This window comes from Aphanomyces invadans (assembly GCF_000520115.1).
Source record: "Aphanomyces invadans strain NJM9701 unplaced genomic scaffold supercont1.36, whole genome shotgun sequence".
NCBI lineage: Eukaryota > Oomycota > Saprolegniomycetes > Saprolegniales > Verrucalvaceae > Aphanomyces > Aphanomyces invadans.
Window position 1 is genome coordinate 13,586 of NW_008580181.1, and position 24,173 is coordinate 37,758.

The window sequence follows — 24,173 nt, forward strand, 5'->3', positions numbered from 1 at the left end:
TTCCCACCATCAAGCTAGTAGTTCTACCTACTGTTGACGCAACGTCGACGAGACAAACTTGACGTTCTACCTCCACTGGTCCAGCAGGCATACTCAGCGAAAGAACTATAATCCATCAAGCCAAATCATATGCAATTCAAACACACAAAGGAAGAATGTGAGAACAAGGAGTAGCCGTCTGAAAATCTTGCAGATAATGCACGACGGGCTGCTGCTGAGTTTCTATTACTATATCATCACTAGTAGATACTATTCTGATGGTCATGCAGGGTGAGTTATTTTGGCGGTCGAAGCACGTGTTGAACACAGCTCACTTGACATTCATTCCTAGTGACTCGCGATGAACACGCTGACGGCCACCGCGACGGCGTCGGTGCTGCTGGGCAAGTTCGGCCAATTTGCGAGCCGCCAGGACATCGTCGTAGACAAGAAGAATCCGTTCATCGGGTACTTTCAGAAAGCTCTCGTCGAGGCGCCGCGGCGGCTTTCGCCTCGTCGAGTGCTCGTGCCCCGTTTGAACACGGCGGCAGGCAATCAATTCTTGTCGTATGCAAAGCTAGCGCCTCGGCAACCGCAGCCATCGCAAGCTCTCGGTATGTTTAGGCACACAATATCATCAACAAAACACCGCTCAATTCGTTGTGCGCAGGGCACTTTACGCCGCCCATGTCGTTCGCACCATCCCCCGCCATTGAATCGTACTACACGCTGCACTTCAGAGAGTCGGGGATTCTTGGACGAGGAGGCCAGGGGAGCGTTTTTGAAGTCGAACGCCTCCACGACGGCGAGCGATTTGCCGTGAAAAAAGTCGAAATCTCCCACAAAGGCAACCACCTGAAACAGGTTGGTCACGTCCATCCGTCGACTCGCTCATTCTCGTCCCCAGGCCATGCGAGAGATTCAAGCGATGACCCTTCTCCCCACTCACCAAAACATCGTGCGGTACTACGCGTCGTGGATGGAAGAGTCGACGAGCTCAACCAAGGGGATGGCTATCGAAGAAGACTCGACCGACTCGGACCGTGCCTCCTCGACGGCGTCGAGCACCGACGACGCTTCGTCCGCGTACTTTAGTGACGATTCGTCGCCATGTTTTGAGTTTGCGAGCAACTCCAACGACGCCTCGAGCACCTCGGCCATGTCAACGCCGCCGTCCAAGCCATCCTGGGACTCGCGATTCCAAGATGCCGCCACGAAATTCACGAAAACCCTGTTTATTCAAGTACGGCGCTTGTGCAGCCGCGGCTGGGTGTGATGAACCGACTCGCTTGAGTAGATGGAGCTGTGCCAGCACGTGTGCGATCACTCGCCCATGAACAACTTGACGTCGTGGCTGCGAGCGACCGGTCCGTCCCGCGTCGACTCGGATGCTGTCCACGACGTCGCGATGCGGCTCTTTCGCGATATTCTCCGCGGCGTCCAGCACATGCACGACCATGGCGTGATCCACCGCGATATCAAGCCGGACAACGTCTTCCTTCGCAATGGAGTCGCCAAGATCGGCGACTTTGGGTTGTCCACGTGTTCGATACGCGATGCGGTGTCCCCTTCCGCCACCTCCGTCGATTCGCCGCACACGACCGCCGTTGGAACGTTCTTGTATGCGTCGCCTGAGCAGGTGGGAGGCACGGACCAGCGAACAGCGTGCTACTCGGACAAGGTGCGTGCCCACCCACTGTCCTTGTCTCACTCTTGGTATCGTCCAGTCCGACATGTTTGGGTTGGGTCTCGTCTTGCTCGAGTTGTGCTGCTACTTCTCGACGGCCATGGAGCGCGTCCAAGTGCTGACAAGTGCGAGGCATGGGGTGCTTCCCATCTCGTCCAAGTTCTCCACCGAGTTCGGCCTTGTCACGTCCATGACGGCGCTCAACCCCTTTGACCGGTACCTTTCTGAGGCTCGTCATGCGCCGACTCCAAGTACTACTACTACCTGTAGACCATCCGCGGAACAAGTGCTGTGTCTGCTGGGCGGTCGGTCATCTGCGTGGTGACGACTCGAGCGATCCCCTGCCCACATGGACGGTGTAATATTTCCTCTTGAGACGATGGTTAAGTCAGCGACTACTCTTCGCGTGCCCGCTTTTTCCACAGCAGCGCCGCCTGCAGCAACTTGAGATTTGCCTGGGACTTTTCTTCGTCGGGAAAGACGTAGTCTGTGTACACTTCCATGCCGAGCTCCGACTACCGTCAGAATGGATTCAGTCGCATATCAACCACAACACGTGAGCACGCGTACCCCATCCGCCGCATATGCCATTCGCTGCTTTTGCACCGACCGCGGGAGCAATTTCTGTGCCTTTTGAATATTCGCAACGTCGTTGCCCGGCAACGCCTCTTCAAATGCGATCCATGCTTGAACAAGCTGCAAGCGATCCTCCTTCTTCTCCTCTTCCTTGAGACACTTGGACGCCCGGTCAAACACGTCGCGAGCCGTGTCCGCGTCGAAGTGCGTTCCTTCAAACTGCGCAAAGCTGATCCACACCTACATTTTGCACATCGTTTGCATACACCGCCGCAGCCGTGCGTACCTTGACATGCTTGGTTCGCTCCAGCAGCCGCTCGTACAGTTCGCGCGTATTGTCCAGTTCTTCGTTCTCAATTTCAAAATCGATATACGCCTTCCACATCATTTCGGGTTTGTCCAACACTTGCTGCTGGATGGCCAACTCAAAGATGGCGCGGGCCCGGTCGACTTCACCGACGCCACTCTCCAAATCAGCGTACTGTTTCCAAGCGACGCAGTTGTGCGGGGCAAAGACCAGCCACTTTTCATACAGCTTTCGGCATCGGTCGACTTCGCCCATCATGAGTTCCAGCGCAATGTAGCTGCGGAAGAGCTTGGTTGTCGCACATCGACCGAGCGCTTCGCCCAGGACGCGGCGCGCGCCCGCCACGTCCTTTTGTCGAATTAAAAACTTGGCGTACAGCACCCACACCTTGGAAAACGTAAACGTTGTGTGGGGAATGACAGCCAAGCACTGCTGGTACACCTGCCGGGCATCTTCCGTCGACTCCACCACCAGCTCCATGTACACTGCATACTTGATCCAGAGAAAGATGTATCGTCGCCAAAAGATCTTCTCGTGGACCGGCGGGACGTTGGCAATGGCGCGCTCGTACACTTCTCTCGTCAAGCTTTCATTGCCCTCGGCTTCCTCCAGTTGAATGTACTCAAACCACGAGTCGTAGTCCATCGGGTTCTTGGCCACTTGGGTTTCGTAATGCACGCGGCGCTTCGCAATGACCACTTCCTCGACGCGGCTTCGATCACCATTCTGTTTCTCAAAGTTGATGAATGCATTGTATAGATTCACCGCGCTGTCCTTCGGCAACGTGTCCAACGCGTGCTTGTAAATGGCGCGCGCTCGCTCAAATTCCTTGCAACGCTCTTCAAAGGCCGCGAATGCAATGTATGTCTTTTCACTGCGCTCGTCTTCACGCAATTCGACCATCGCGCGCTCGTAGATGGTTCGGGCGCGCGCGAGGTCCTGCCCCTTTTCTTCCCAAGCGGCGAACTTGAGGTACGCTCGCTCGGCGACGTGGCACATCAAATACCGCTCGTAGATGGCCCTGGCGCGCTCGATTTCCTTTGCACGAACTTCCAGTTTGATGTACGAGTACCATGCTTGATCGTCGGGCTGCCACTCCATCCATCGCTCAAAGATCGCTCGCGCCGCGTCGAGGTTTCCAACCATCTCTTCCATGAACGCGTACTTGTACCAGAACTGAGACACTCGAGGCAGCAAGCTCACGGCACGGTCCCACACATTTCGCGCATGATTGATGAACTTGTTCTTCATCTCCATTTCGGCATACTTAAGCCAAAGGGAATGGTTCTTGTAATCCACGTCTAGTGCACGTTCAAACACAGACCGAGCACGAGCAAACTCGTGCTGGGTTTCCTCCCATTGTGCATACTTGATCCACGTGCCCAAGTGATGTCGCTGCCGTCGGATCTCTGTTTCGAATGTCTTGCGCTTGCTCATGCGGTACTCCTCGAGCTCTTCGACATCAGTGATGCGTCGTCGAGACGGCTTCACAGACTCTTCTTTCCGCTCTTGTGCTTCACGTAGAAGCTGCTCCGCTGTAATTTGGATCGGCGCTGGGGCTCGGTTCTTCACCACGCTCTTCTTTCCACTCATCGCACCGCCGCCGCCTTGCCGAGAAGGATTCGTTGATGGTGGCCGCAAGAAATGTTAGTAGCTACTAGTCTTTCATCTACTAACTTGCAGCTACTAAATCCGCCTGGAATCCGGATAAACTTGTGTTATCCGAGTAACGTCGCCACCATAAAAATGCGCCACAATGGCATCATCCATAGTGAAATCAAGATCTGGCGTGCAACCATGGAAATCAAAGATTTCATCCAATCACAGAGCTTTATAACTTGAAGCAACCAATCAAATCCATCCATCGTTTTGATTGGCTATGACAGAAACTCCAATCGACTGGTGCGAAACGTCGGCATGTTTCCACTTGGTTCATTTTCGCATTTCCGCCGCCGTGCGCTATCGACGCTGCGATGATGACTTTAAAGTATTTTCAGACTAGAGTTTCCGAACGGGGGGTAGTAGCCCTAAGTGTCGAGATACCCTTGGCTGTCTGAGCAGCTCTATCGTCCTCCACCTGCATGTGCTCTCCACCTCTTGTATGTGTACGCATGACATGACGAATTCCTTTCAAATCAACCATCTTTCGGGTCTGATTTCCATCGTGATGGACCATACAGGACATTCTGATCGTTGCCTATCGAGTTTTCGCACGCCACGAACGCTGCTATGATGACTTTAAAGTGTTTTCAGACTAGAGTTTCCGAACGGGGGGTAGTAGCCCTAAGTGTCGAGATACCCTTGGCTGTCTGAGCAGCAACACGTTCATGTGCATCAAGGCTCGGGTCAGACGAGCTTCCAACTAGAAGCGCCCCATTCTTCCAGAGCTCTGTCGAGTTTCATCCTTGAGCCAAACGAGGTTGAATGAAGGATTCATCGATCATCATGGTAGTTCATCCACGCTGAGAGAGTTCCTTGCGGTTTCGCCACGATTGGCGACACCAGGCGAGTACACACTGCAAATGAATCTCACGGCTGGCGCTGTACTTGACTCGAGCGTTCGATTCCCGCGTGATTCAGTGCCGATGCTGCGTCATGCACAACCGAGTTTCTCGGTCATGTGGGAAATATAGTGCGCTCTCCAGGTAGCGCAGTAGAGTAGTTGATTCAACTAATATTAAACTGCCACATGGGCATATCTGGCGAATTTTTGTGCGGCGCGAAGGTCGTTTTCAAGCGATTTGATGTTGCATTGGAGCACGGTATTCACGTTTGTCAGCCGCAGCACTTCTTCTCGGTACATGTGCATCTTCTTCTCTGCGATTTGGCGGCACTTTCTTTCCCGCTCCAAGTCTTTCTCGAGGTCCCAGATACGCTGCTCTAGCGTCTCGTCGACGGCGCGCCCTTCCATGTCCAATGGCGGGGGTTCTGGGGAGCGAAAGCGCAGCACGACGTGGCCGGATGACAGGTTGCGCAGGGCTTCGACGACTTCTTCAAATTTGTACGACGTGATGTCTTCTTCGTTGATGCGGAGCAGTACATCCCCTGGCTTGATCATTCCACAGGCTTCCCCTGGTGCCGATCGGCCCGACGGCAACTTATAGAAGGGAACGTGGAGGTCGACAATCGCGGAATCCGAGTGTTTCGCGAAGTATATCCCAAGGCCGTACAGATCCTTCTCGAGAGTCACGTCGTACTCGTTTCGTTCGTGCGGTGTATCGATTTTACTGTCGCAATGCGAGCATGACCGCTTGCTAGCGTTGACGTCGTGAGCACAGTTGGTCGACGATTCCAACAAATCCATGTCGAGACTGACACTGCTTGTGGTCTCTGTGGGGCTAGATGCATCCAATATAGATGCATCCACGATACCAACGGAACGGGGCATCCCTTCCATCTCACTCAGGGGCATCGTTCGCCTCGCACGACGTCGGGCAAGCGGGCTCGGAGGGACGGTGTGTTGCCGTCGTGGGTATCCTTCTGTGCCAAGGGTTGCAATACGCTTCCGTATTTCGAAGTTTCATAAACCAATCCGATGGGACGAATTCGACTTCGAACTTCGCTTCGCTGGATCTGCCGGATTTTTAAATGGCGAATTTCGTTCTCGAAGCATGAGTAGGGAGAAGTGCGGGACGATGGAGGCGGACGCGGCAGAGTTCACTGCATATGAGCAGAACCTGCAGCTCGTTCGAATTGACCAAGGCGCAGCAGCTCATACAGATCAAATGGTAGTTGTCCCCGCGAACGACACCGGCCTGGCCTTGACGTCAGGGACGGACTTGAGTTTGGTACATGTGTCAGCGCCGTCGTTTCAATTCAAACAACTCGACGCCAACACCAACCTGAATACAGCACCGACTGCGCTGCAACGCCAAGTCCACATGGAGAGTCTTATGCGCACAAGTCGGAAGCAAATGTCCCTTCGACTGCACGGGAGTCACGTGGAACTGGCCGGGTGCGGCGATGAATACGGCTATGAAGACTTTCAAGCTCTCCCGCAGACAACGTTTCGACGACCCGACAGCCATTCTTCGTCGTCTTCCCAACCCAAAGACGACATTGTGCACTTTCTTGGCCCCGCCGAGAACATTAAGACGTTGTTTAAGATGCCATACTCCCACACACGCGTATCGTTAGCGATCCATCGAGTCGGCAACACTTTGATCGTGGATGGCGAAGTCGACGAAAAGGACTTACCAAGGGGGTTCGACGCGTGCAACGAAGTGCTTCAAATCAACCATACCGACCAGTCATCAAACCGAACGTTCTTGCCTAGCTCGGACGTGTCGTCCACGCACCTGTTCGACAACTTCATCTACCAGAGCACGCAGTTGCTCACGCCGCCACCGCCACCTGCGCTGCCGACGCCACAGCAAGCCATCTCGTGTCCAACCAAGCACAAACGAAAGGTCCAACTCCAGAAGCGCGACCGTCACCCCGACGTCGTGCCGGCCTTTCCACGCACGTTCTCCTGGACATTCCACGATATGAAAATGGTGAGTATGGATATTCAATTGCCGGCCGTAATTTGGTCAGATCTTAGGCAGTGACGTACAGCTCTTTAGCAACAAAGATCACCCGGCAGTGTCGCTAAAGCTCCACGACGTCAATGAGGAGCTCTCGCTGTGCACCGCATTAGACTACTACCTCGACAACGTTGTACGTCGTTCCCCCTGCTTCATCTCGTCCTTGTGGGTCACTCTCCAGCAGATCGCAAACATCCCCGAGCTCGCCATTTGCATGCATTCCAATGGGTACGTCCGCGGGTACCAGCTCCTGCAAACCCGCGATATTCCACACTTGAACGGATCTCCCTCGCACCCGTTGTTTGATATCCAAGATGTCAACATGAATGCGACAATGCTGCTCCGTTTTCTGCAGGTACACGACCTGCCCTCCAGGCACAAAATGGCACTCACGCTGGCGTAGCAAAATTGCTCCGAGTCGAATGGGACGTATTGGTTGTTTCGAGAGGAGGGAAGCCGGTCGCTGCGACTGTACGACGTGCGCATGCTGTCTCAGGGAAAGCAGCGCAAGTGGAAGTATATGATGGCGATGCTGTGCTACCGCTTCGCCACGCGCGCCGGCCGGCTCATCTTTTCCGCCAAGGAATCGCCGTCACTGCAACATCGACTCCGCGTGCGACAGCGAGAGCTTCTCGCAACGTGTTTGGACCTTCTCGACGAAATCCGATCGACCAACGAGACCGACGCCACGTCGGCGTATCGAACATCGTCCAAGGCGCAAGACTCGATCTCTGCCACGGTCGCAGAAACCATGGCGGACACGTACCTCCGCGACCTGAGCAGCCTCACGTCCCACGACGCTATCGACGCACTGACAAAAGCCATCCAGCACCTTGTGCACAGCATCCACGTCCTCGAAGGATGCCTTCTCCACCACATGCAAGACCGCGATTTGGTCGAGAACACTCCGGCGTCCCCCGTCGCGGACTTTCAAGACGGCACTGAAGACGACGACGACTACGACGATGACGTGGGACACTTTGTCGAGGAAGAAGTGCTTCGGCTCAAGCTCAAGCACTCGTCCACGTGTCTCCAATTGGCGGCCGTGTATTTGGAAAACCAGCGCCATAGTGACACGATCGCGGCACTCGTCGACGCGTGCAAGTACATGCCATCCATGACCGTCCCCACCCATCCCCGCCACGTGATCGGCCCCGTCACGGGCAAACTGTTCTTTACGACCCTCGTGGACGAACTCGACTTTGGGGGCGTCTCCAAGGCGAACAAAACGGGACGGAAACTGTGCCATTCCATGGAGGAATGCCGCGCGAGTGTGCTGGAAGCCGTCGGCGACGTCGCGAACGTCCTCGACCCCCATCAAGACTCGGCCAACGTGGCGGCCCTCATCCATGTCTTTACAGTTGTCGGAGGCGGAATCTTGCCGTCCGATTCGTACACTGAAGGCGTCCTGTCCAGCGTCTTTGTCAAAACTCGTGCGGCGAGCGAGACCGCATTCCAACTCCCTCTCGACGTGTCCGACACAAAGGAATCGCTGCTCTACATCGCATTTTTCGCCTACTTGTACGGGTTGGACCCCCAAGTGACCGCCGATCAGTTTGTGTGAGTATTGGGTCGTTGTCGTCCCCAGGCTCTAACGACTTGTTTTAGCATCCTCGTCAAGAAGCTGGGCAATGCTGCCAACGAGTTTGGCAAGTTCTACATGCGCTGCGCCGCTTATTCCCGTGCGTATCTGTGGTTTGAAGGGGGAAGCCTCATCTTTGACGCCATCGAAGGTATAAAATTTTGTCACGGGGGGGGGGAATGGACGAGGGTGTATTGAAGTGTGGTTTTTTCTCTCGTGTTACGCTCTAGATGGCATCAACGTCGCCCTCATCTACGCCAATTTGGCCAATTTGCACAAGGTTCTCGCGGAAAAGGCACCGTCCAGCGTCGCGCTGTCCCACTACACACAAGCAATCGAGTTGTGTCAAAAGGCCCAAGGCCTCCTCAAGCAAGCGAAAGCTAGTGCGGAGCTCCATGTCAAAGTGAACGGTGAGCTCGCGCTCACGTATTTGGTGTGGGCCGTGCACTTGAGCGTTGTCGCCAAGGAGGCTCCTGTCGTCCTGGAAAAATTCTACAAAGCACTCAATATGTATGTCGACCTCGGCGACCGACGCCAAGTTGCAGCGACACACTATCAAATGGCCACATATTACAGCCAGCGCGTGTCCAACGGCGCGGTGAAACAGCGGCTCGAGCTCGCCCGCCGCCACTACGAGAAAGCGCTCGAATATTTTGGAGCAGTCGAAGTCGGGACGACCTTTGTGTTGATCCACAAAGAGCTCGCGCAGTTGTACGCGTCGTCCACTAAGGTGAGTCCATCTGCGCTTTCACCAGAAAGGCGTATCACGCGCGTGGGGACAGACGGAAGACATTGAGCACGCGCTGCTTGTCATGCTCAACACGTTCGACGCGTACAAGCACCTGGACAAGCTCCCGCCCCACGAACAAGCCAACTTAAACGCATTGGTGCCGACGCTGCTGCAGACCCTGCAGGGATATCTCTTGCAACTCGTGAAAAGCGGGTCCAAGCACCACACCGACCGGTTCAAAGCCATGTATCGTGCGACCATCTACACGCCCGAGCAGCAGCACGACTCGTTCAGCCACCTTTTACTAACGCTGAGGAACTTGTACGAGTAAGTGATTGTGTTTGTTAAAACATTGGCTTAGTCGAGGGCGAAAAAGTGGACGGGTCGATGGTCCATCGCGTTGGTCTCGACCATGGACGCGGACGCATCGTTTACAACGGCAGTGAACGGCGCTGTCGCGTCGCCAGTCCAAATGCGACCTCCGTACTCGGAAAAAAACACGTTGCCACTTTGACGTGAAACATGGACGTGACGCGGCCAGCTAGGACAGCGCACGTCAAGAAAGATGTGTGTGTATTTCAACGAGGGTTGGGATTTCGACGAGGGAGACGTACTTGACGACAGAATTGGGACGGCCAGCCACCACTTGCCGCTCCATCGAGCTCAATAGCGTGCGACCGACGACGTTTGTCCCGCATTCCGTCCAGTAGAGAACTCTACACACGACCAAAGACATCCGGCGTCGGAAACGTTTGATCAACGGCAGAAAGGAATCGCACCCGTTCGCAACATCGACAGCGACACCATGGAGGCGCGTGAATGTGCTGAGGCCAAGAACGCGCTCGACCTGTACCATGTCCCGCTGGCGGTTGGGGAATCGCATGCCGTCTGCTTGAGCGCGGTAAATCTTCCCGCCTCGCTCGACCACGTACAGCATTGCCTAGATACGCCGCATGACGATATCGAGAAGAGGCGCTGCATCACGAACGTGAATGTGATCGAGCGCGATGCCTCGTGGGGACGTCAGCTTGACCACGATCGGAATCGGAGCGGCGGTCGCGTTGGCCATGTCGAGAGCGAATACCGTGCCTTTCGACTCGACTGAATATCGCAAGATCGACCCGAAGATGGACAGCCCCCGGACGCTCCATTCCTAACCGCACCATCCAGTTGGGCTCAAGCTCGGGGACGGGAGATCGTTCGGTACTCGTGCAGCAACCACGCGGACCCGGCTGTCATGGACGTGTGTCTGGTAAATCGTCCCGTGGTCCGGGTCGGCAAAGTAGAGCCATGCCGCGTTCGCGTCGACGTTGTCGATGGCGAGCTCGTGTGGCGATGGATACGTCACTTGAATCGACACCGACTGGACCAGAGGCTTTGTGAATGCTTTGGACGCAAAGAGGTCGTCCGCCCCATCCGTTGTTCCTGGCGATCCAAGGCTTGACGACCGCTACACATGGCGACCCATTACCTCTCGCATGCCCAAACTCCGTCTCGATCGAGACACTGGCGGCTTTAATTGGAGTCGCGGCGGCGGCCAGCGCAGAATTGACTCGCATCTCACACGTCACCTCCGTCGGCGTCCTCGACACAATGCTCAAGCATCGTTGCGTCAGCACTGTGAGGGCGACGGGCGTCCCCACTGCCCCAAAGTTGTATCCTTTCCATGTCACGCGGGCGACTGCCCCCAGAAAGACCTACGAAATGCATGCATCTGTGCACGAGCTGCACGTCGCACACCTCTCTGCTCGTGCCATCGACGTTGCTGCGCCAAATGACATGCCCGTCTGACCAGTACAGCCTACAACCAGCGATCTTTGAGAGAGCGGCGACCGGGCGCCAACCAACTTTGCGTTCTCGTCATGCACGGCCATTCCCAAAATCTTGTTCCACGCGCTGGACCCGGCGACGATTGTCGCTTGCGAGTCGGTGAATCGGGCCATGACATCGGTCGGTCCAGCTCCGTCCATTCGCTGGTAATACACGACATTCGCACAACCAGCCTACGCCATCGAGAGGCGTCAGCCCACGGCGCCGCCGCCGCTTCAGACTGCGCACCAAAGGAATGCCCCACACGGCTGCCAGCCACACGAGCCATGCCACCATCATCATCTTGGGCGACGCTGCTGCGCACGATCAACAGTTACTCTCGTGAAACGCCGATCTCATCCGCGGCCACATCGGTCCATGAAGGACGGCGCGAGGAAACTGCGGGTAGGCATGGATGCGCTCGCGTGCTGTTTTGATGGCGCTCTCATTCTCGATGGAACGACCTTGAAAGGATTAAATACACGTGCTAGGTAGGTCAAGCTTCGTCGCAGTTGACTGGCTCGAACACGCGCCCCCAGAACGACTGCGACTCGCTCGCGCCGCCTTCCCGATCGTCGAGTGAGATCGACTGTCGTCGGCGGTCACGGCCGTCGAGCAAGTCTTCGTCTTCGCTCGTCTTGGGGGCAAGCGACCCGATCGCGGTGCTGCGCTGTTTGCGTTTGTCGTTCTCAGTCAGCACTTCGACTTGATGTTTCCACAGCGCGAGTTGCTGGTTCAGAAACTCAATCTCTTCGCCATTGTCTTCGGCGAGCCGCTGCATGTCCAAATTGTTTTGGCGTCGCTGCGCGGCCAACGCTTCGTCCACCTGCCGCTTGGTGCGCGCCTCGGCCGCGCGTTTGGCCGCTTCAATCGATTTCCGGCTCTCTTCGATGCACCGCTGTTCGTGCGCCTTGGCGCGCTGGTTTGCCAGCACGTGGGCATGCGCCAACTTTTTCTCGAATCGACGCTCGACGTCCCGCACGCTCTGCTCGGCCTTGCGCAGTTCCTTGGCCGTCTGCTGAACTTGAACCCGCTCCGCGCCGAGGGCGGCTTGCAGTTGGTTACATCGTCGAATGAGCCGATCCGTGTCTTGGGCCGTGGTCTGTATGCACATTGAGCCGCCCATGAGACGTCGAATTCACGGCAGCCGTCCATTTGCATGCCGTACCGTGTGAACTCTGGACGCGGCCGAGTGGTCGTCGCGGAGGTGTCGATTCGATTCCTGGACGACTTGGAGCTCCAACCGAAGCGACGCGTTCTCGGTCAGCGCTTGATGGAGCAGCCCGCTGAGCTTGGTCTATAGATCCATGGCAAGCCCACCACCGTCGTCACGACCATCCCAAGCATCAACATCCACCGACAGCACTTGCCTGCGCTTCAACAAAGCACGCTATCTCGGCCTCGGTCACTGCACTTGGCGGCGCAGACGTCGGCCGATAGATCATGGGCATCGCATGGTCGCTGTTCGGGTGCAGAAACAAGCTGTAGTCTACCCATGCGCTATGACGTGCCAAAGATGACTGCGCACTACTCGCGTACCATGGAACCAGCGAAAGCACAACGCCGTCGGGATGCTTGCTCGGCCGATGAGGTCGATCGATTCATGGAACGTCAAGTCAAATGTCGACGTGCCGTTGACAGATACAAGGACCATGCCGCGTTCGAGGCGGACTTCTGGCGGCTGCTTCTTCCCTCTACAACGCCGGTGTCACCACGGCCATGGCTCGCTCCGTTTACCGTCGAGAGCTCGACTGGGCGCTGCCGCGCCACGGACCAAATGCCTGCGAGTCAAAACTGAACAAGGTGGAGTGGATGTTGGATGTGTACCTGCGGCGTCACGGCCAAGAACACTGCTTGCTTGCCGCGCAGGTTGCACCCTGCGAGGATCATCTTGAGCGGGCCGGCCGACGTGCTCCAGATCCCGGTCGCTTCTACGCACACCGTCCTCGTTCAGTGCATATTCCGGTCCCGGTACACACCATGCGCGGGGGGCGTCGGTGCCGGCAGCGCAAAGTAAAACCCCGACGTCGTCGAGTCCATGACGAGGCCGGGGATGTCGTCCCAGCACAAGATTTCGTCGTCGTCCTGGTTGTTCTCGTCCGACGTGATCGAGATGAGGGTTTCCGTGCGCTTGCGACTGCCAAACGTGTCGGTAAGGACAGAGCCGAGGACGTTCAGGGGGGTTTGCAATTCGGTCGCGCCGCCCATCGACGACGCTGACGTTTTCCGGCCGCTGCAGGTCGACCCGGCCGACGACTGAAGGCGGTCGTGGCGCCGCAGGTCCGACTCGGACAAGGGGCGATCCACAGACTGCGGGCGACGATCGTACGTGAAGGTCAGGTGCATCGGCCGCGCGAGATTGCGCAGATGCAGCAAGATCGTGTCGAAGGCTTCGTTGTCGACGGGAATGCCATTGATATGCGAGAGATGGCTACCGACGCGGACATATTGGACGTTTGGGACGTCGAACGAGTCGCGGAGGACGCCAGAGACAACGGCACCGCGGTAGATGGTCACACTGGCGTCGTCGATGCAGCTCGTGGACGGAGTCAAGCGCAGGCCGAGGCGACTCGAGTCGGCAGCGAGCTGGTTCTGCACTCGCGATGGGTACAATGCCGGCACGTTGGACGTCAGCCGAACGTACACTTGTTCATGTGCCCAGGCAAAGAGCGGCAGCGACGGAAACGTCACGTACGGCACGTTGGCCGCGGCAAAGAGGAAGCACGTAAACTGCGTCGCCACCGTGTCGCTGGCTTCGATGGAAGGCGACAACGATTGCAGCATCTCGAGCGCCTTGACAAGCCACGAGTGCAGCTCGACCAGGCGGTCTTTGCAGTGCTTGGCGCGAAACATTTGGAGGTACGAGCCAGATAACGACGGCCACCTCGCCGACGACACCGACGACAACTCGATGAGCCGAGACAAGAGCAAGTCGAAGTGGCGGTATCGACGATGGATCTTCCATCTGCACATCGACAAGGACTGAGCCGGCGCACGGTCGAGATGGCGTCGTACCGTTTTACATGCGACGGCCGGTCGACGGAGCCAAGCGTACACTCAAATACATAACTACAGCGACCGCATGACGTTCGCACGTCGATTCGTTTATGACAGAGACCAGGCACACGTACATGTCAAAGCCGTCGGGCGACTTGTAGTAGCCCAACGGGCGGACGTCGCATGGTTCGGATTTGACGATGGTGGACAGACGGACGTAGTCTTCGACGAGCACGAGCTTCGTGTTGCGCTGGGTAACATGTGGCTCTGGAAGCGCCATCGCGATCGATGCTTCATGGTACGACAAGAACACGTTCTCGTCGACGTGGGCAGCATCGTGAATGCGCTGGGACACGGACGTTGAAGGCGCCGCGGGGTCGGTAGTTTCTGTCTGATTGGACTTTGGAACGCGAACAACCGCCTTTGCAAGCAGCGGGTGTGTCTTGACGGGGACGTGAGCCATGGCGCCGCTGCTGCTGCTGGACCCACCGACGCGCGTGGAATCTCCCCACATGGCGAATGATTCCACCGCGCTTCAACTTTCTCATGACACGGTCGTACCTGTCAAAATCAATACGCTCATCCAATCTCTGCTGAAAAACCACTCTCCCCTCGACGCTAAAATACAAGACGGTGGTCAAAAGTGCCAATGACGGTTCGACCAGGGGGAATTGAAGCTGGATCCCCCCGGACACGTGTTAGATAGGACACACTAACGCTTTTATGCATGCCAGGCGCGATGCGTACCTTTAGGATGTCAAGGACAAAGTAGCATCGAAATAAATCCATCGCGCACTGCACCTCAAGAGCAGTTGGAGGTTCCTGAGGTACGTAGGATGCATCACGGTGTGTTTGGTGAACATATCTAGAGTTGCAGTTGGGCTCGCGATGTGCCCGTTTCCAGTCGTGTGCTTGTCCATGTTCCTCTTGAACGGTCCAAAAATTCATCGCTTGGAATTTTAGCGTACGGTTTAAACGTGACACCGGACTAGTTTAAACGTGAAACGGTGCCTGTATAATTTTATACGACCCGACATTTCCAAACCATCACCATGCCGTCGGAGAAACGTCGCCACCCATGGATGGGGCCAACGTGAGCATTCAAGCGGCAGGGGAACGTCGCCGACGGGATAGAGACGGAACAAGCGCGCTACAACTCGTCCGAGTGCGTCGTTGGTGGCTCAAAAGGAGCTGTCACGACGGCACGGGACGGGTGGAGTCCATCCAGGACTTGGACGAGCAGGTTGTCGAGAGCGGCGGTTCCTTCGACTTTGGCCAGGTCTACGCATACACGAGCTCAGCACGGCATGCAAGATGTCTCCATGAACGGCCATCGAATGTACCTGTCACTCGCACTTGTTTCCCTGTCTTGAACACCAAGCACCGGTTCGTGGACGTCGGTGGTAAGTTGAGCCACTGGGTCAGCTGGCTGTGGAACCCGAGGTCATCTGGGTGTACATAGAAGAAGCTCAGCGGGTCCCGGCGGAACTTCTTGGCCGTCGGCTTGAGGTCAAAGGCCAACGACGTGGGCAGGAAGACCACACACATCTTGGACGCGCCCTTCAAGCACAGCGACTCGAGAGTGGACGCGTGAATCTGCTGGATGGCACCGATCGGCGGCTTCTTTTTCGGGGCCGAGTTTTGCGGGGGCGGGAACGCCGGCAGCACCTTCGGTTCGTCGAACGTGCCTTTCAGCGACTAGACAACGCCACAAGTTGTGCACGACCCAACTCGACTTCGCTCTCCAACGTACTTGTTTGACGAACGCGACAACGTCGTCCTTGATCGTGTCGACTTGGCTCAATTTCGTCCACACATATTCGGGTCCGATGGCCACCAGAACGAGTGGTCGATCTTCTTCTATCGATCCCATGTGAGTTCGTGCGATCGAAACGGAGGGTGTACTCCACCTCGGATGCCGAGGTGGGTCGCGATCTTGTCGTCGCTGCCAGGGACGAATCCAAAGGACACCTTGGAACGGAATTGCTGCGCAACTTCCTCGAGCCATCGCGGCTAGAGACGACGTTCAACGATCCCGTTGCCACGTTGTTGCGAGGACGAACCTTGCCCTTTTTGTTTCGATTGCGCCCGAGCAACACTACTTTAGGTCGCTTCTGCGGCTCGAAGAACGTGTGCGCCGTGGCGTACGTGAGCATGTCAACTTGCTCAAATAACCCAGCGTCGGGATTGCTCTGCACGTAGCCGACAATATCCCTGGCCTGACGACCACCGTTGTAGTCTTTCGGCTTCTTCTTGTTCTTGCCGAATTCTATCCAGACCAGCATCATCAACGCCACAGAGGAACGTTGGAGGCACCTTTAATGGTTGGATAGCCTTGAATGCCGTACTTTTGGCCGAGGTCTTGGTGCACCGTGCAGTCAACAGCGCCCAGCTTGGCCTACGCAAAACGCGCACACATGGCGCTGATGGATCGAGGCGTTGGGGGAGGGTTCGCACCTTCGCCTTCAGTTTCTTAGCAGCGTCTTTCCACTCGGGTTCGAGCTTCTTGCAATGGCCACACCTGCCGGACACACACACATCACACCATCAGGACCAACAAAAGACAAAGATGTTCACTACCAGGGGGCGTAAAACTCCACGAGCCAATAGTCCGAGCTGTCGAGAACCAATTGCTTAAAGTTCTTGCTCGTCAACACATGCACTTGCTGCGCTACACACACTTGTAGGAGCACCATCGCGGCCAGAACCGCGGCGCGCCGCCCCATCGACGACATCTGACGACGCGTGGAGATCTTTGGTTGTTTGGTGCACCAAACGGCAAAACCTCTGAGAATGGATACTCCAACTTCACCATCGAGCCGTCTTCTGTGAACTGCGATTCGTCTGCGCCGTACGCCCGCACTTGACAAACATCAAAGACATGTACGTAGCGACGGAATGGTGCCTGCGGCATTCCGTCATGCGTCATGCGGCGTTCATGGCTGGCACGCGCACGAGAACCGAATGGCAGCATCAAGTCGTGGACCTGCCATATATTATAAATACTCCTATACATAGTACCTTCGAAAGAGAGTATTGCATGGAAATCCATTCGGGTATCAACGGGAACGCCATACTTTCCGTTCTCAAAAACCTGTTTAAATGGATATAACGTTCCACCAGGATCTGGGGCTGGTGCAATTCTCCTTTTGAGCTCGATCCAGATCATGGAGTCGCTCTTTGGCATCGTCGGAAAGGACTTCGTGATTGTCGGCGCCGATAGCAAAGTCGCTCGCTCGATCCTAGTATACAAAGATGACGAAGACAAGGTACGCGTCCTTCTGTGTGCTTGAATCCTGTGATCTCTCATGCTCTGTGCGTCGAGTAGATCCAAGCGTTGGACTCGCACAAAGTCATTGCCGGCAGCGGACCCCAAGCCGACCGCGTCGAGTTTTGCGAGTACATTCAAAAGAACTTGAAGCTGTATCAACTTACGAACGGTGTGACGTTGAACGGTCACGCGGCTGCCAACTTTGTCCGAAACGAGCTCGCGCAACGGCTTCGTAAGGCTCCTGTCCAGTTGAACCTGCTCTTGGGTGCGTTCGACGCGGCAAACCCGAACGTCCCCACCGCGGATGGGTCAGATGGCGTTCCCAGCTTGTACTGGGCAGACTACTTGGGTTCGTTGAGCAAGGTCAACTACGGTGCGCAGGGGTACGGCGCGCACTTTTGCCTGTCGATCCTCGACCGCGAATGGCGCGAGAACCTGACGTTGGCGGAAGCGAAACAAATCCTCAAGCACTGCAACAACGAGTTGAACGAACGCTTCCTCGTGCGCAGCGGCACATGGATCTACAAGATGATCGACAAGGACGGGGTTCATGATGTTCAATTATAAGCATGTTGGGTCAACGGAGCGCGCCATCTCTACTTGCGGCGATTGTACCGGGCCTTGGACTTGAACGAGTGAACACTGCGCTTGCCCTGTTTGCGTAGCGACGTAATCTTCTCCTTGAATACAAACTCGCCATTCGCCTCGGCCGCCTTCTTCTTGGGCTGCTTGGCTTCGCGCGCTGTCTTCTCTTGGTCGAACGCGCCGCTCTGAATCTTACGCTGAATCGCTTTCTCCTTCTTCTGCCGCTTCATCTCATGGATCTCGGCGATCGACGTCGACGCTACCCATCCCATCATGACGTCGTTTCTCGATGTTGTTCGACCAGCAGCATGCCGTGCATTGACACGTACCCAGCTTCCTCTTTTCCTCGATCGCCTTTCGCTTGGCACTCTTGGCCGCGCCCGCGACATGGTGCGCCGTGAATACCTTCTTGTCTACATAGCCACACACGTCATGAGTCGTTGCGACGCCATGTCAGGACGCCGCCATCAACGTACTCTCATTGTCCTCGGCGTCCTCGAGCGCGCGCTGTTCCCGCTCTCGCAGCTCGGCCGTCTTTCGCTTTTTGTGGTTGAGCGTGATCTTCTTCTCGGGCTTGTCGTCGTGCACCATCAAGTTGGCCAGGCGATGTTCTTCCGCGCGGGCAGCGACGGCCTGCTTCTCCTTTTCGTTGAGGAACCATGTGCGCGCCGGTCGGCTGTTGATCTCGTCCTTGTGGCGCACCAAGTTGGTCACGCGCGTCGCTTCCTTCTCGGCTTCTCGCATCCGCTTCTCCATCGTCTCTTCCTTCATCACGGCCGCCACGTCGCCTTCCATGTTTTCAATGCGTTGCTTCCACTGGGCAATCACGGCATCCGGCACGCTTCGGCTCTACTCACGACAACGTCAACTCGATGCACGGCGACCATCCGGTCATTCGAACCTTGACAAATCCGTGGCAGTGGCGAGATACTTCCTTCATGATCAATCGACGGTTCTCCGACGTCAGCGTGACAGCGCGCCCGTTGCGGCCGGCGCGCGCCGTACGCCCGACACGATGGACGTACGTAGTCACGTCCTTGGGCATTTGGTAGTTGATAACGGCATGGACGCCTTCGACATCAATCCCACGCGCGGCGATGTCTGTACAGAGCAGGATGTCGGCCGTGCCGTCGCGGAAACTTTGCAATGCCTGCACGTGGATGAGCTGCGTTCCAAGCGTTCAGGACGGCCGTACCTCGAGGCGCTCCTTCTGTGTCAAGTCGCCGTGCAATTCCGCGGCCTTGATCCCGGCCAGTCCAAACAAGATCATCATGCGATGGGCGTGCTTCTTGGTCTCCATGAACACGATCGTCTACGGGAAAGGCACCGTCAGCGCGCGATGGACGCAAGTCGACGAGGATATGGCTGGACGAGAGCCACGGTCGTACGTTGGTTTTGAATGTGCGGGTGCACAGCGCAAGCAAGATGGCTTCTCGGTCGTCTTCGCGCGTCGGGCGAATGCGGACGAATTCTTGCACGAGATGCTGCGCCATGTCGAAAAGCGGGTCGGTCGAGATGCGCACGGGGCGCTTCATCGAGAGCTTGATCAGTTCGTCGACTTTTGACGTCATCGTGGCCGAAAACAACATGGTTTGGCGTGCAATGGGGCAAAACTTGACCAGTTCCTGAACTTCTTCTTGAAACCCAAGCTCGAGCAACCGGTCGGCTTCGTCCAGCACAAGAATCTCGAGCTCGTCCAGATGAATGCTCTACAAACTCTAGTGTCAGGCACACATCGATCTAGCAGCCGCGTCGTCGGGAGGGGGCGCCGCATGCAGCGCACTTGCCGCCACCAGTCCATTCACGTACGCGAGAGTTGCGAAGATGATCAATCATGCGCCCAGGAGTGCAAATGATCACGTCGGGACATGCACGAAGCTCTATTTCTTGTTCACGGAGCGGGAGGCCCCCGACGGCAAGCCCACTCGTGATATCGGTAAATTTGGCCAGCTGCTCGAGCATGGATTGACATTGCGTGGCGAGTTCGCGGACAGGGCAGATGACCAGCACGCGTGTGGCGGCGACGCGGCGCGAGCGGAACTGAAGGCGTTCCAAAATCGGTAGCAGAAACGCTGCCGTCTTCCCGGACCCGGTCTGGGCACTGGCACAAATGTCCTTGCCGGTCATGGCGACAGGAATCGCGCGTTGCTGCATGCAGATATCCCATTGTCAATGACGTTAACATGCAGACTCGTACGAATGCCTTACCTGAATCGGCGTCGGGGCGTTGAACCCAAGCGAGCTTACGGCGCGAAGCAGCGGCCGACTCAACTTGAGATCGCTGAAGGACGTCACGTTGTCCAGCTGCGGCGATTGGAACTCGGTCTCAAAGAACGCGTCGGCCTTCTTCTTCTCGATGGCGTCCATGATCGCACCGGCGTTCTGCTTGCGTTCGTTCAACGCTTCTTGTAGCTTGGACTCTTCAATAACGTCCGCACCGGCCTCATCGTTGTCGCTGTCGTCGTCGCTGTCGTTGCCATCGTCCACTGGCACGGCGGCGTCAACAGGACCTTCGCCAGTGGCGTCATTACCGGAAGCTGTCTTTTCGGCAGCTTCCTTCTTGCTCTTTTTCTCCTTGCGAGCGTCTTGGCGCTCCTTGCGACGGATTTCGATCTTCTTTTGCACCGTCGTTCGCACGCTGTCGCCGTAGCTTCGACGTTCCATGTTGTCGATGTGTGCAATGGCCTCTGTAACCCACGATGAGAACACGACATCGGGCGTTAATGTAGAGACAAGTCCACATACTTGTAAAGTCCCACGAGTTGCCAGTCGAGGTCTACAAAGGCATGAACGACTCGAATGGCGATGTTCAATGATGTCGAGAGGTTCACGTACGCGGAAGGTCGATCCGTCGTCAAACTCGAACGTTTCCGCAATGTCGCTGACGGCCGCACTCTGTCGTTTCTTCTCATCCTGCTTCATCAATTTCTTCTTTTGTTGCTACACTCGTCCGTGTAAGCCGTTGCGACGAGGTGCGACCTTACCTTGGAGATGACCGCTTGATCGTCTTTCTCCTGTTCTTCATCGCTACTGTCGTCCAAACGGTCCACCTGCACCGCCATCATCATGTGTCAACCTTCATAGACGCTACGTGCACGTACTTCATCGTCGGACTCGATCGTCATGACGAACGTCCCAGGAGAAGTCATCGACGGTGCCGCCGCTCGTGCCGCCATGTTCAACTTTGGAAAATGATTGGATCGGGAAAGCGTTTCGCGAGGTATCATTGGTTGGCGCTGGTTGCGCTGCTGGGAAAAAAATGGCGGTGCGTTTTTGAAGTTATACTAGCAATTTGTATGCTCCTTCATTAAAATACGATAACATGCGCGCGCATTCGCATTGTGAAAAAACCCGACGCGGCCATCATGAGCCGCCCCGAGCACATCATGCCGCCAGAGGTATGCGCGTTCTGGATGCATGTGCAGCCACCCGCCAGTGCGCACTAACGTTCGCGATGGCGCTTGGTTGTGTGCATAGCTCTTCTACAATGAAAAGGAGGCGGCAAAGTACAACTCGAGCTCGCGTATCATCAAAGTGCAGGTACGATGTCGGGCATGCCGCGACCGACGGTGGGATGAATTCGTGTGTGCCGCTCGAATAGAACGACATTGCCGAGCGTGCCATCGAACTGTTGAACTTGCCGGCAGACAAGGAACACTTCATCCTCGATGTAGGCTGCGGCAGTGGACTGAGTGGCTGTACGTCTGCTGCAAGGCACGTCGTTGCATCTGACGAACTGTCGTAGTGGCGTTACAGGAAGCGGGGCATGCGTGGGTCGGCTGCGACATCAGGTACATACACCATCCTAGCCATACTCACGCGATCTTTTGCAGTCGAGACATGTTGGACATTGCGATTGAGCGCGACAGCAGCGGCGACGTCTTTCTCCAAGACATGGGGTGTGGTCTTCCTTTCCGCGCGGGTGTATTCGACGGGTGCATCAGCATTTCGGCCGTCCAGTGGCTGTGCTACTCGGACAAGAAGGAGCACACGGCGCGGAAGCGTCTCATGCGATTCTTCGGATCGTTGTACACGTGCTTGAAGCGCGGCGGCCGCGCTGTCATTCAGTTGTACCCCGAAACCCCCGAGCAAATGGAGGAAATCTCGTCCAACGCGATGCGATGTGGGTTCTCCGGCGGGCTCGTCATCGACTATCCCAACAGTGCCAAGGCGAAGAAATACTACCTATGCCTCATCGCTGGCCAAGACCCGACCGCCAAAGCCACCTTGCCCAAGGCCCTCGTCGGCGACCCCTCCGCCGCCGCCTTTGAAAACCGCCGCGAGAAAAACGTACGTCGCGTCTTCACCATCGGGCGATCCCTCAGGCGACGACGTCTTGTCCTTACTTGTGTAGAAGAAAGGCAAAGCCCGCGTCCCTCTCAAAGACAAGTGCGAAGATGGCTGGAATCGCCTCGGCGCACGGGACTCATGCGTGTGTGTATTGTAGGGACTGGGTCCTGGCGAAGAAGGAGCGATACCGCAAGCAAGGGAAGGAGGTCAAGTCGGACAGCAAATTCACAGCCCGTCGTCGCGCGCGGGGATTTTAATTCGGCTTCTATACATGTTTCCAATGCTGCTCGGTCCGCGCCGGCACTGCCTTCGCCACCCCGATCGTGTGGCGCTCATCATGCAGCACCAGGATCACAGCCAACGTCGCCATCTTCTTCCGTGTGGGGATGGCGGTAGCTGGGCGCCCCATCACGGAGTTGATGCCGCACGGCGAGCACCATGAGAAGGCCGAACGCGAACCCGGCGCCCTCAACAGCAGCACGAAAAAACGCGAGCGCCATGGACGGTGGCTTGACGGCGCGGAGAACGATCGAGTTCGACGACGCGCCACCTTCCCAGTCCGTGCTTCCTTCGATCTCGGACTCGCGTGCACAGCACATGGCTTGTACGGGCTGCTCCGTCATGGTCGCCGCTTCCTCGTCGAGTTCAAAAGGCGACGCGTCCGGCAAAAACGCCGCGAGAAATGTCCGCACGGTGTCGACGACAGCCATGTCGGTGTACTCGTCGTTGAGGGCCAAGAGCTTGGCGCCATGCTGTCGACGCAACACGGCGGCAAAGATCCTCTTGACGAAATCTTGGTTGGTGTCGGTGAGCATGACGAGTTGAAACTCGGGGGACGGCGGCGGTGCGTCGGCGGGAATCCCGAGCTCGATGCGGCCCTGCGCAAGCATGTACCCGTGATGGAGGAGCGGGACGTTCATGTCGTGAGGACTTCGGAATCGATGGCGCCACGTCGCGCGCAGCTCGTGGGAAAAGATCTGATGCAGTCGCGCGAACGCGCGACGGCTGTACACAAACGGCGCGTGCTTGAGAAAATGATGCGTCGCCGTGTAGCCTAGTTTGGCATCGATGGCATCGCGTGTGGCGAGAACGGATTGCATCCACGCCCCGCGGGAAGAATGCTCCATCGGACGAGGCCGAGGAATGATGGCGGGCTCGTGAAGGATGCGGATGCCGCCGTCACACGTGAACAAGTCGTGGGGACGCACATGTGCTGTCAAGATGTAGTCGTCGTTAAAGTGCATGAAGAGGTCCGAAAGCCCTGGAATGCGGTACAGAAACTGCTCGACGACGTTGGTGTTGAACGTGGGGAGGTTGCTTGTCGCCGCCGATGGGATGAGGGTGTCTTGGTGGATCACGTGGATGCGGGGATGGCTCTGGTTGAGCCATAGCGGCGCATGGCCAGGCGTCACGATATACACGGTGCCTTCGAACCATGGAAGGAAGCGCAGCACCGACCGAATCGAATACTTCAATTCCCCAATCTCGCGGTCGCGAGATCCGCCGACGGCGTCGTCGCCACCAAACCTGTGTCGACAAGCACGGTAGCATGGCACGCTGCCATTTACCCACGTGTACACGATCGACATGCGCTTTAGTGCGTCGTAGTTTCGAATGCGGCACAGGTCGGGGTACGTGTCTTGGGAGTTGGTGAGGGACCCGAACGCTGTGACTTCGTCCATGACAACACCTTCCTCCCACGTGTCGGTTGCCATCAAGATCGTCCACATGAGAGCGAAGCCTCCCACATACCACCACAGCCCGAGGCGCCATCGCCGACAGCGGACGACTTCCTGCCCCCATCGCCAAATCTCATGTTGGCGCATTTCCTGTT

The 24,173-nt window shown here is 56.6% G+C and overlaps 11 protein-coding genes across 19 annotated transcripts; 5 read left to right on the plus strand and 6 right to left on the minus strand.

Annotated features, from left to right (window-relative positions):
* Positions 1–327: 327 nt before the first annotated feature.
* Positions 328–2,433, plus strand: H310_12057. 2 transcript variants are annotated; one of them, XM_008878982.1, is made up of 6 exons: positions 328–593; positions 650–843; positions 887–1,222; positions 1,277–1,660; positions 1,707–1,882; positions 1,937–2,433. In XM_008878982.1, exons 1-6 carry the CDS (start codon positions 341–343, stop codon positions 1,989–1,991), a joined length of 1,398 nt encoding a protein of 465 aa, XP_008877204.1. In that variant the 5' UTR covers positions 328–340; the 3' UTR covers positions 1,992–2,433. The 2 variants fall into 2 exon arrangements, with proteins under 2 accessions (XP_008877204.1, XP_008877205.1); XM_008878983.1 differs by having other exon boundaries at positions 1,707–2,433.
* Positions 1,834–4,191, minus strand: H310_12058 (hypothetical protein). Its single transcript, XM_008878984.1, has 4 exons — positions 2,529–4,191; positions 2,237–2,482; positions 1,931–2,181; positions 1,834–1,890 (listed from the first exon to the last, which is right to left on the minus strand). The coding sequence occupies exons 1-3, from the start codon at positions 4,140–4,142 to the stop codon at positions 2,062–2,064; spliced, it is 1,980 nt and encodes a 659-aa protein (XP_008877206.1). The 5' UTR covers positions 4,143–4,191; the 3' UTR covers positions 1,834–1,890; positions 1,931–2,061.
* Positions 4,192–4,593: 402 nt separating this feature from the next.
* H310_12059 (hypothetical protein) lies at positions 4,594–6,021 on the plus strand. Its single transcript, XM_008878985.1, has one exon. The coding sequence runs from the start codon at positions 5,294–5,296 to the stop codon at positions 5,651–5,653; it is 360 nt and encodes a 119-aa protein (XP_008877207.1). The 5' UTR covers positions 4,594–5,293; the 3' UTR covers positions 5,654–6,021.
* A 163-nt stretch (positions 6,022–6,184) lies between these two features.
* On the plus strand, positions 6,185–9,718 carry H310_12060 (hypothetical protein; the record flags this gene model as incomplete). The annotated part of the gene is made up of 7 exons (XM_008878986.1): positions 6,185–7,049; positions 7,093–7,208; positions 7,260–7,430; positions 7,479–8,635; positions 8,684–8,808; positions 8,888–9,387; positions 9,440–9,718. 7 exons carry the CDS (start codon positions 6,185–6,187, stop codon positions 9,716–9,718), a joined length of 3,213 nt encoding a protein of 1,070 aa, XP_008877208.1.
* Positions 9,719–9,744: 26 nt separating this feature from the next.
* H310_12061 (hypothetical protein) lies at positions 9,745–11,499 on the minus strand (the record flags this gene model as incomplete). Its single annotated transcript, XM_008878987.1, has 9 exons — positions 9,745–9,928; positions 10,002–10,103; positions 10,167–10,327; positions 10,376–10,540; positions 10,595–10,812; positions 10,859–11,084; positions 11,128–11,188; positions 11,236–11,390; positions 11,446–11,499. The coding sequence occupies 9 exons, from the start codon at positions 11,497–11,499 to the stop codon at positions 9,745–9,747; spliced, it is 1,326 nt and encodes a 441-aa protein (XP_008877209.1).
* A 114-nt stretch (positions 11,500–11,613) lies between these two features.
* H310_12062 (hypothetical protein) lies at positions 11,614–14,719 on the minus strand. 5 transcript variants are annotated; one of them, XM_008878992.1, is made up of 9 exons: positions 14,328–14,719; positions 14,212–14,265; positions 13,176–14,161; positions 13,024–13,127; positions 12,934–12,977; positions 12,736–12,890; positions 12,567–12,685; positions 12,365–12,493; positions 11,614–12,298 (listed from the first exon to the last, which is right to left on the minus strand). In XM_008878992.1, the coding sequence occupies exons 1-9, from the start codon at positions 14,705–14,707 to the stop codon at positions 11,693–11,695; spliced, it is 2,577 nt and encodes an 858-aa protein (XP_008877214.1). In that variant the 5' UTR covers positions 14,708–14,719; the 3' UTR covers positions 11,614–11,692. The 5 variants fall into 5 exon arrangements, with proteins under 5 accessions (XP_008877214.1, XP_008877211.1, XP_008877213.1 ...); XM_008878989.1 differs by having other exon boundaries at positions 12,365–12,685; XM_008878991.1 differs by having other exon boundaries at positions 12,567–12,890.
* Positions 14,720–15,146: 427 nt separating this feature from the next.
* Positions 15,147–16,973, minus strand: H310_12063 (protein disulfide-isomerase domain). Of its 3 annotated transcripts, none has more exons than XM_008878993.1 (8): positions 16,774–16,973; positions 16,651–16,714; positions 16,510–16,591; positions 16,257–16,462; positions 16,104–16,206; positions 15,947–16,050; positions 15,537–15,891; positions 15,147–15,474 (listed from the first exon to the last, which is right to left on the minus strand). In XM_008878993.1, the coding sequence occupies exons 1-8, from the start codon at positions 16,926–16,928 to the stop codon at positions 15,344–15,346; spliced, it is 1,200 nt and encodes a 399-aa protein (XP_008877215.1). In that variant the 5' UTR covers positions 16,929–16,973; the 3' UTR covers positions 15,147–15,343. The 3 variants fall into 3 exon arrangements, with proteins under 3 accessions (XP_008877215.1, XP_008877217.1, XP_008877216.1); XM_008878995.1 differs by having other exon boundaries at positions 15,186–15,474; positions 15,947–16,053; positions 16,774–16,970; XM_008878994.1 differs by having other exon boundaries at positions 15,186–15,474; positions 15,537–16,053; positions 16,774–16,970.
* A 373-nt stretch (positions 16,974–17,346) lies between these two features.
* H310_12064 (hypothetical protein) lies at positions 17,347–18,219 on the plus strand. Its single transcript, XM_008878996.1, has 2 exons — positions 17,347–17,462; positions 17,522–18,219. The coding sequence occupies exons 1-2, from the start codon at positions 17,361–17,363 to the stop codon at positions 18,029–18,031; spliced, it is 612 nt and encodes a 203-aa protein (XP_008877218.1). The 5' UTR covers positions 17,347–17,360; the 3' UTR covers positions 18,032–18,219.
* On the minus strand, positions 17,997–21,225 carry H310_12065 (the record flags this gene model as incomplete). Of its 2 annotated transcripts, XM_008878997.1 has the most annotated exons (13): positions 17,997–18,308; positions 18,379–18,462; positions 18,526–18,898; positions 18,951–19,199; positions 19,245–19,361; positions 19,438–19,758; positions 19,859–20,197; positions 20,258–20,535; positions 20,581–20,736; positions 20,795–20,825; positions 20,885–20,989; positions 21,034–21,099; positions 21,151–21,225. In XM_008878997.1, the coding sequence occupies 13 exons, from the start codon at positions 21,223–21,225 to the stop codon at positions 18,061–18,063; spliced, it is 2,442 nt and encodes an 813-aa protein (XP_008877219.1). In that variant the 3' UTR covers positions 17,997–18,060. The 2 variants fall into 2 exon arrangements, with proteins under 2 accessions (XP_008877219.1, XP_008877220.1); XM_008878998.1 differs by having other exon boundaries at positions 20,258–20,736.
* Positions 21,226–21,394: 169 nt separating this feature from the next.
* Positions 21,395–24,169, plus strand: H310_12066 (hypothetical protein). The gene is made up of 7 exons (XM_008878999.1): positions 21,395–21,447; positions 21,527–21,589; positions 21,651–21,747; positions 21,795–21,840; positions 21,883–22,339; positions 22,404–22,438; positions 22,497–24,169. The coding sequence occupies exons 1-7, from the start codon at positions 21,415–21,417 to the stop codon at positions 22,594–22,596; spliced, it is 831 nt and encodes a 276-aa protein (XP_008877221.1). The 5' UTR covers positions 21,395–21,414; the 3' UTR covers positions 22,597–24,169.
* On the minus strand, positions 22,543–24,169 carry H310_12067 (hypothetical protein). Its single transcript, XM_008879000.1, has one exon. It carries the CDS (start codon positions 24,163–24,165, stop codon positions 22,675–22,677), a length of 1,491 nt encoding a protein of 496 aa, XP_008877222.1. The 5' UTR covers positions 24,166–24,169; the 3' UTR covers positions 22,543–22,674.
* Positions 24,170–24,173: the final 4 nt, after the last annotated feature.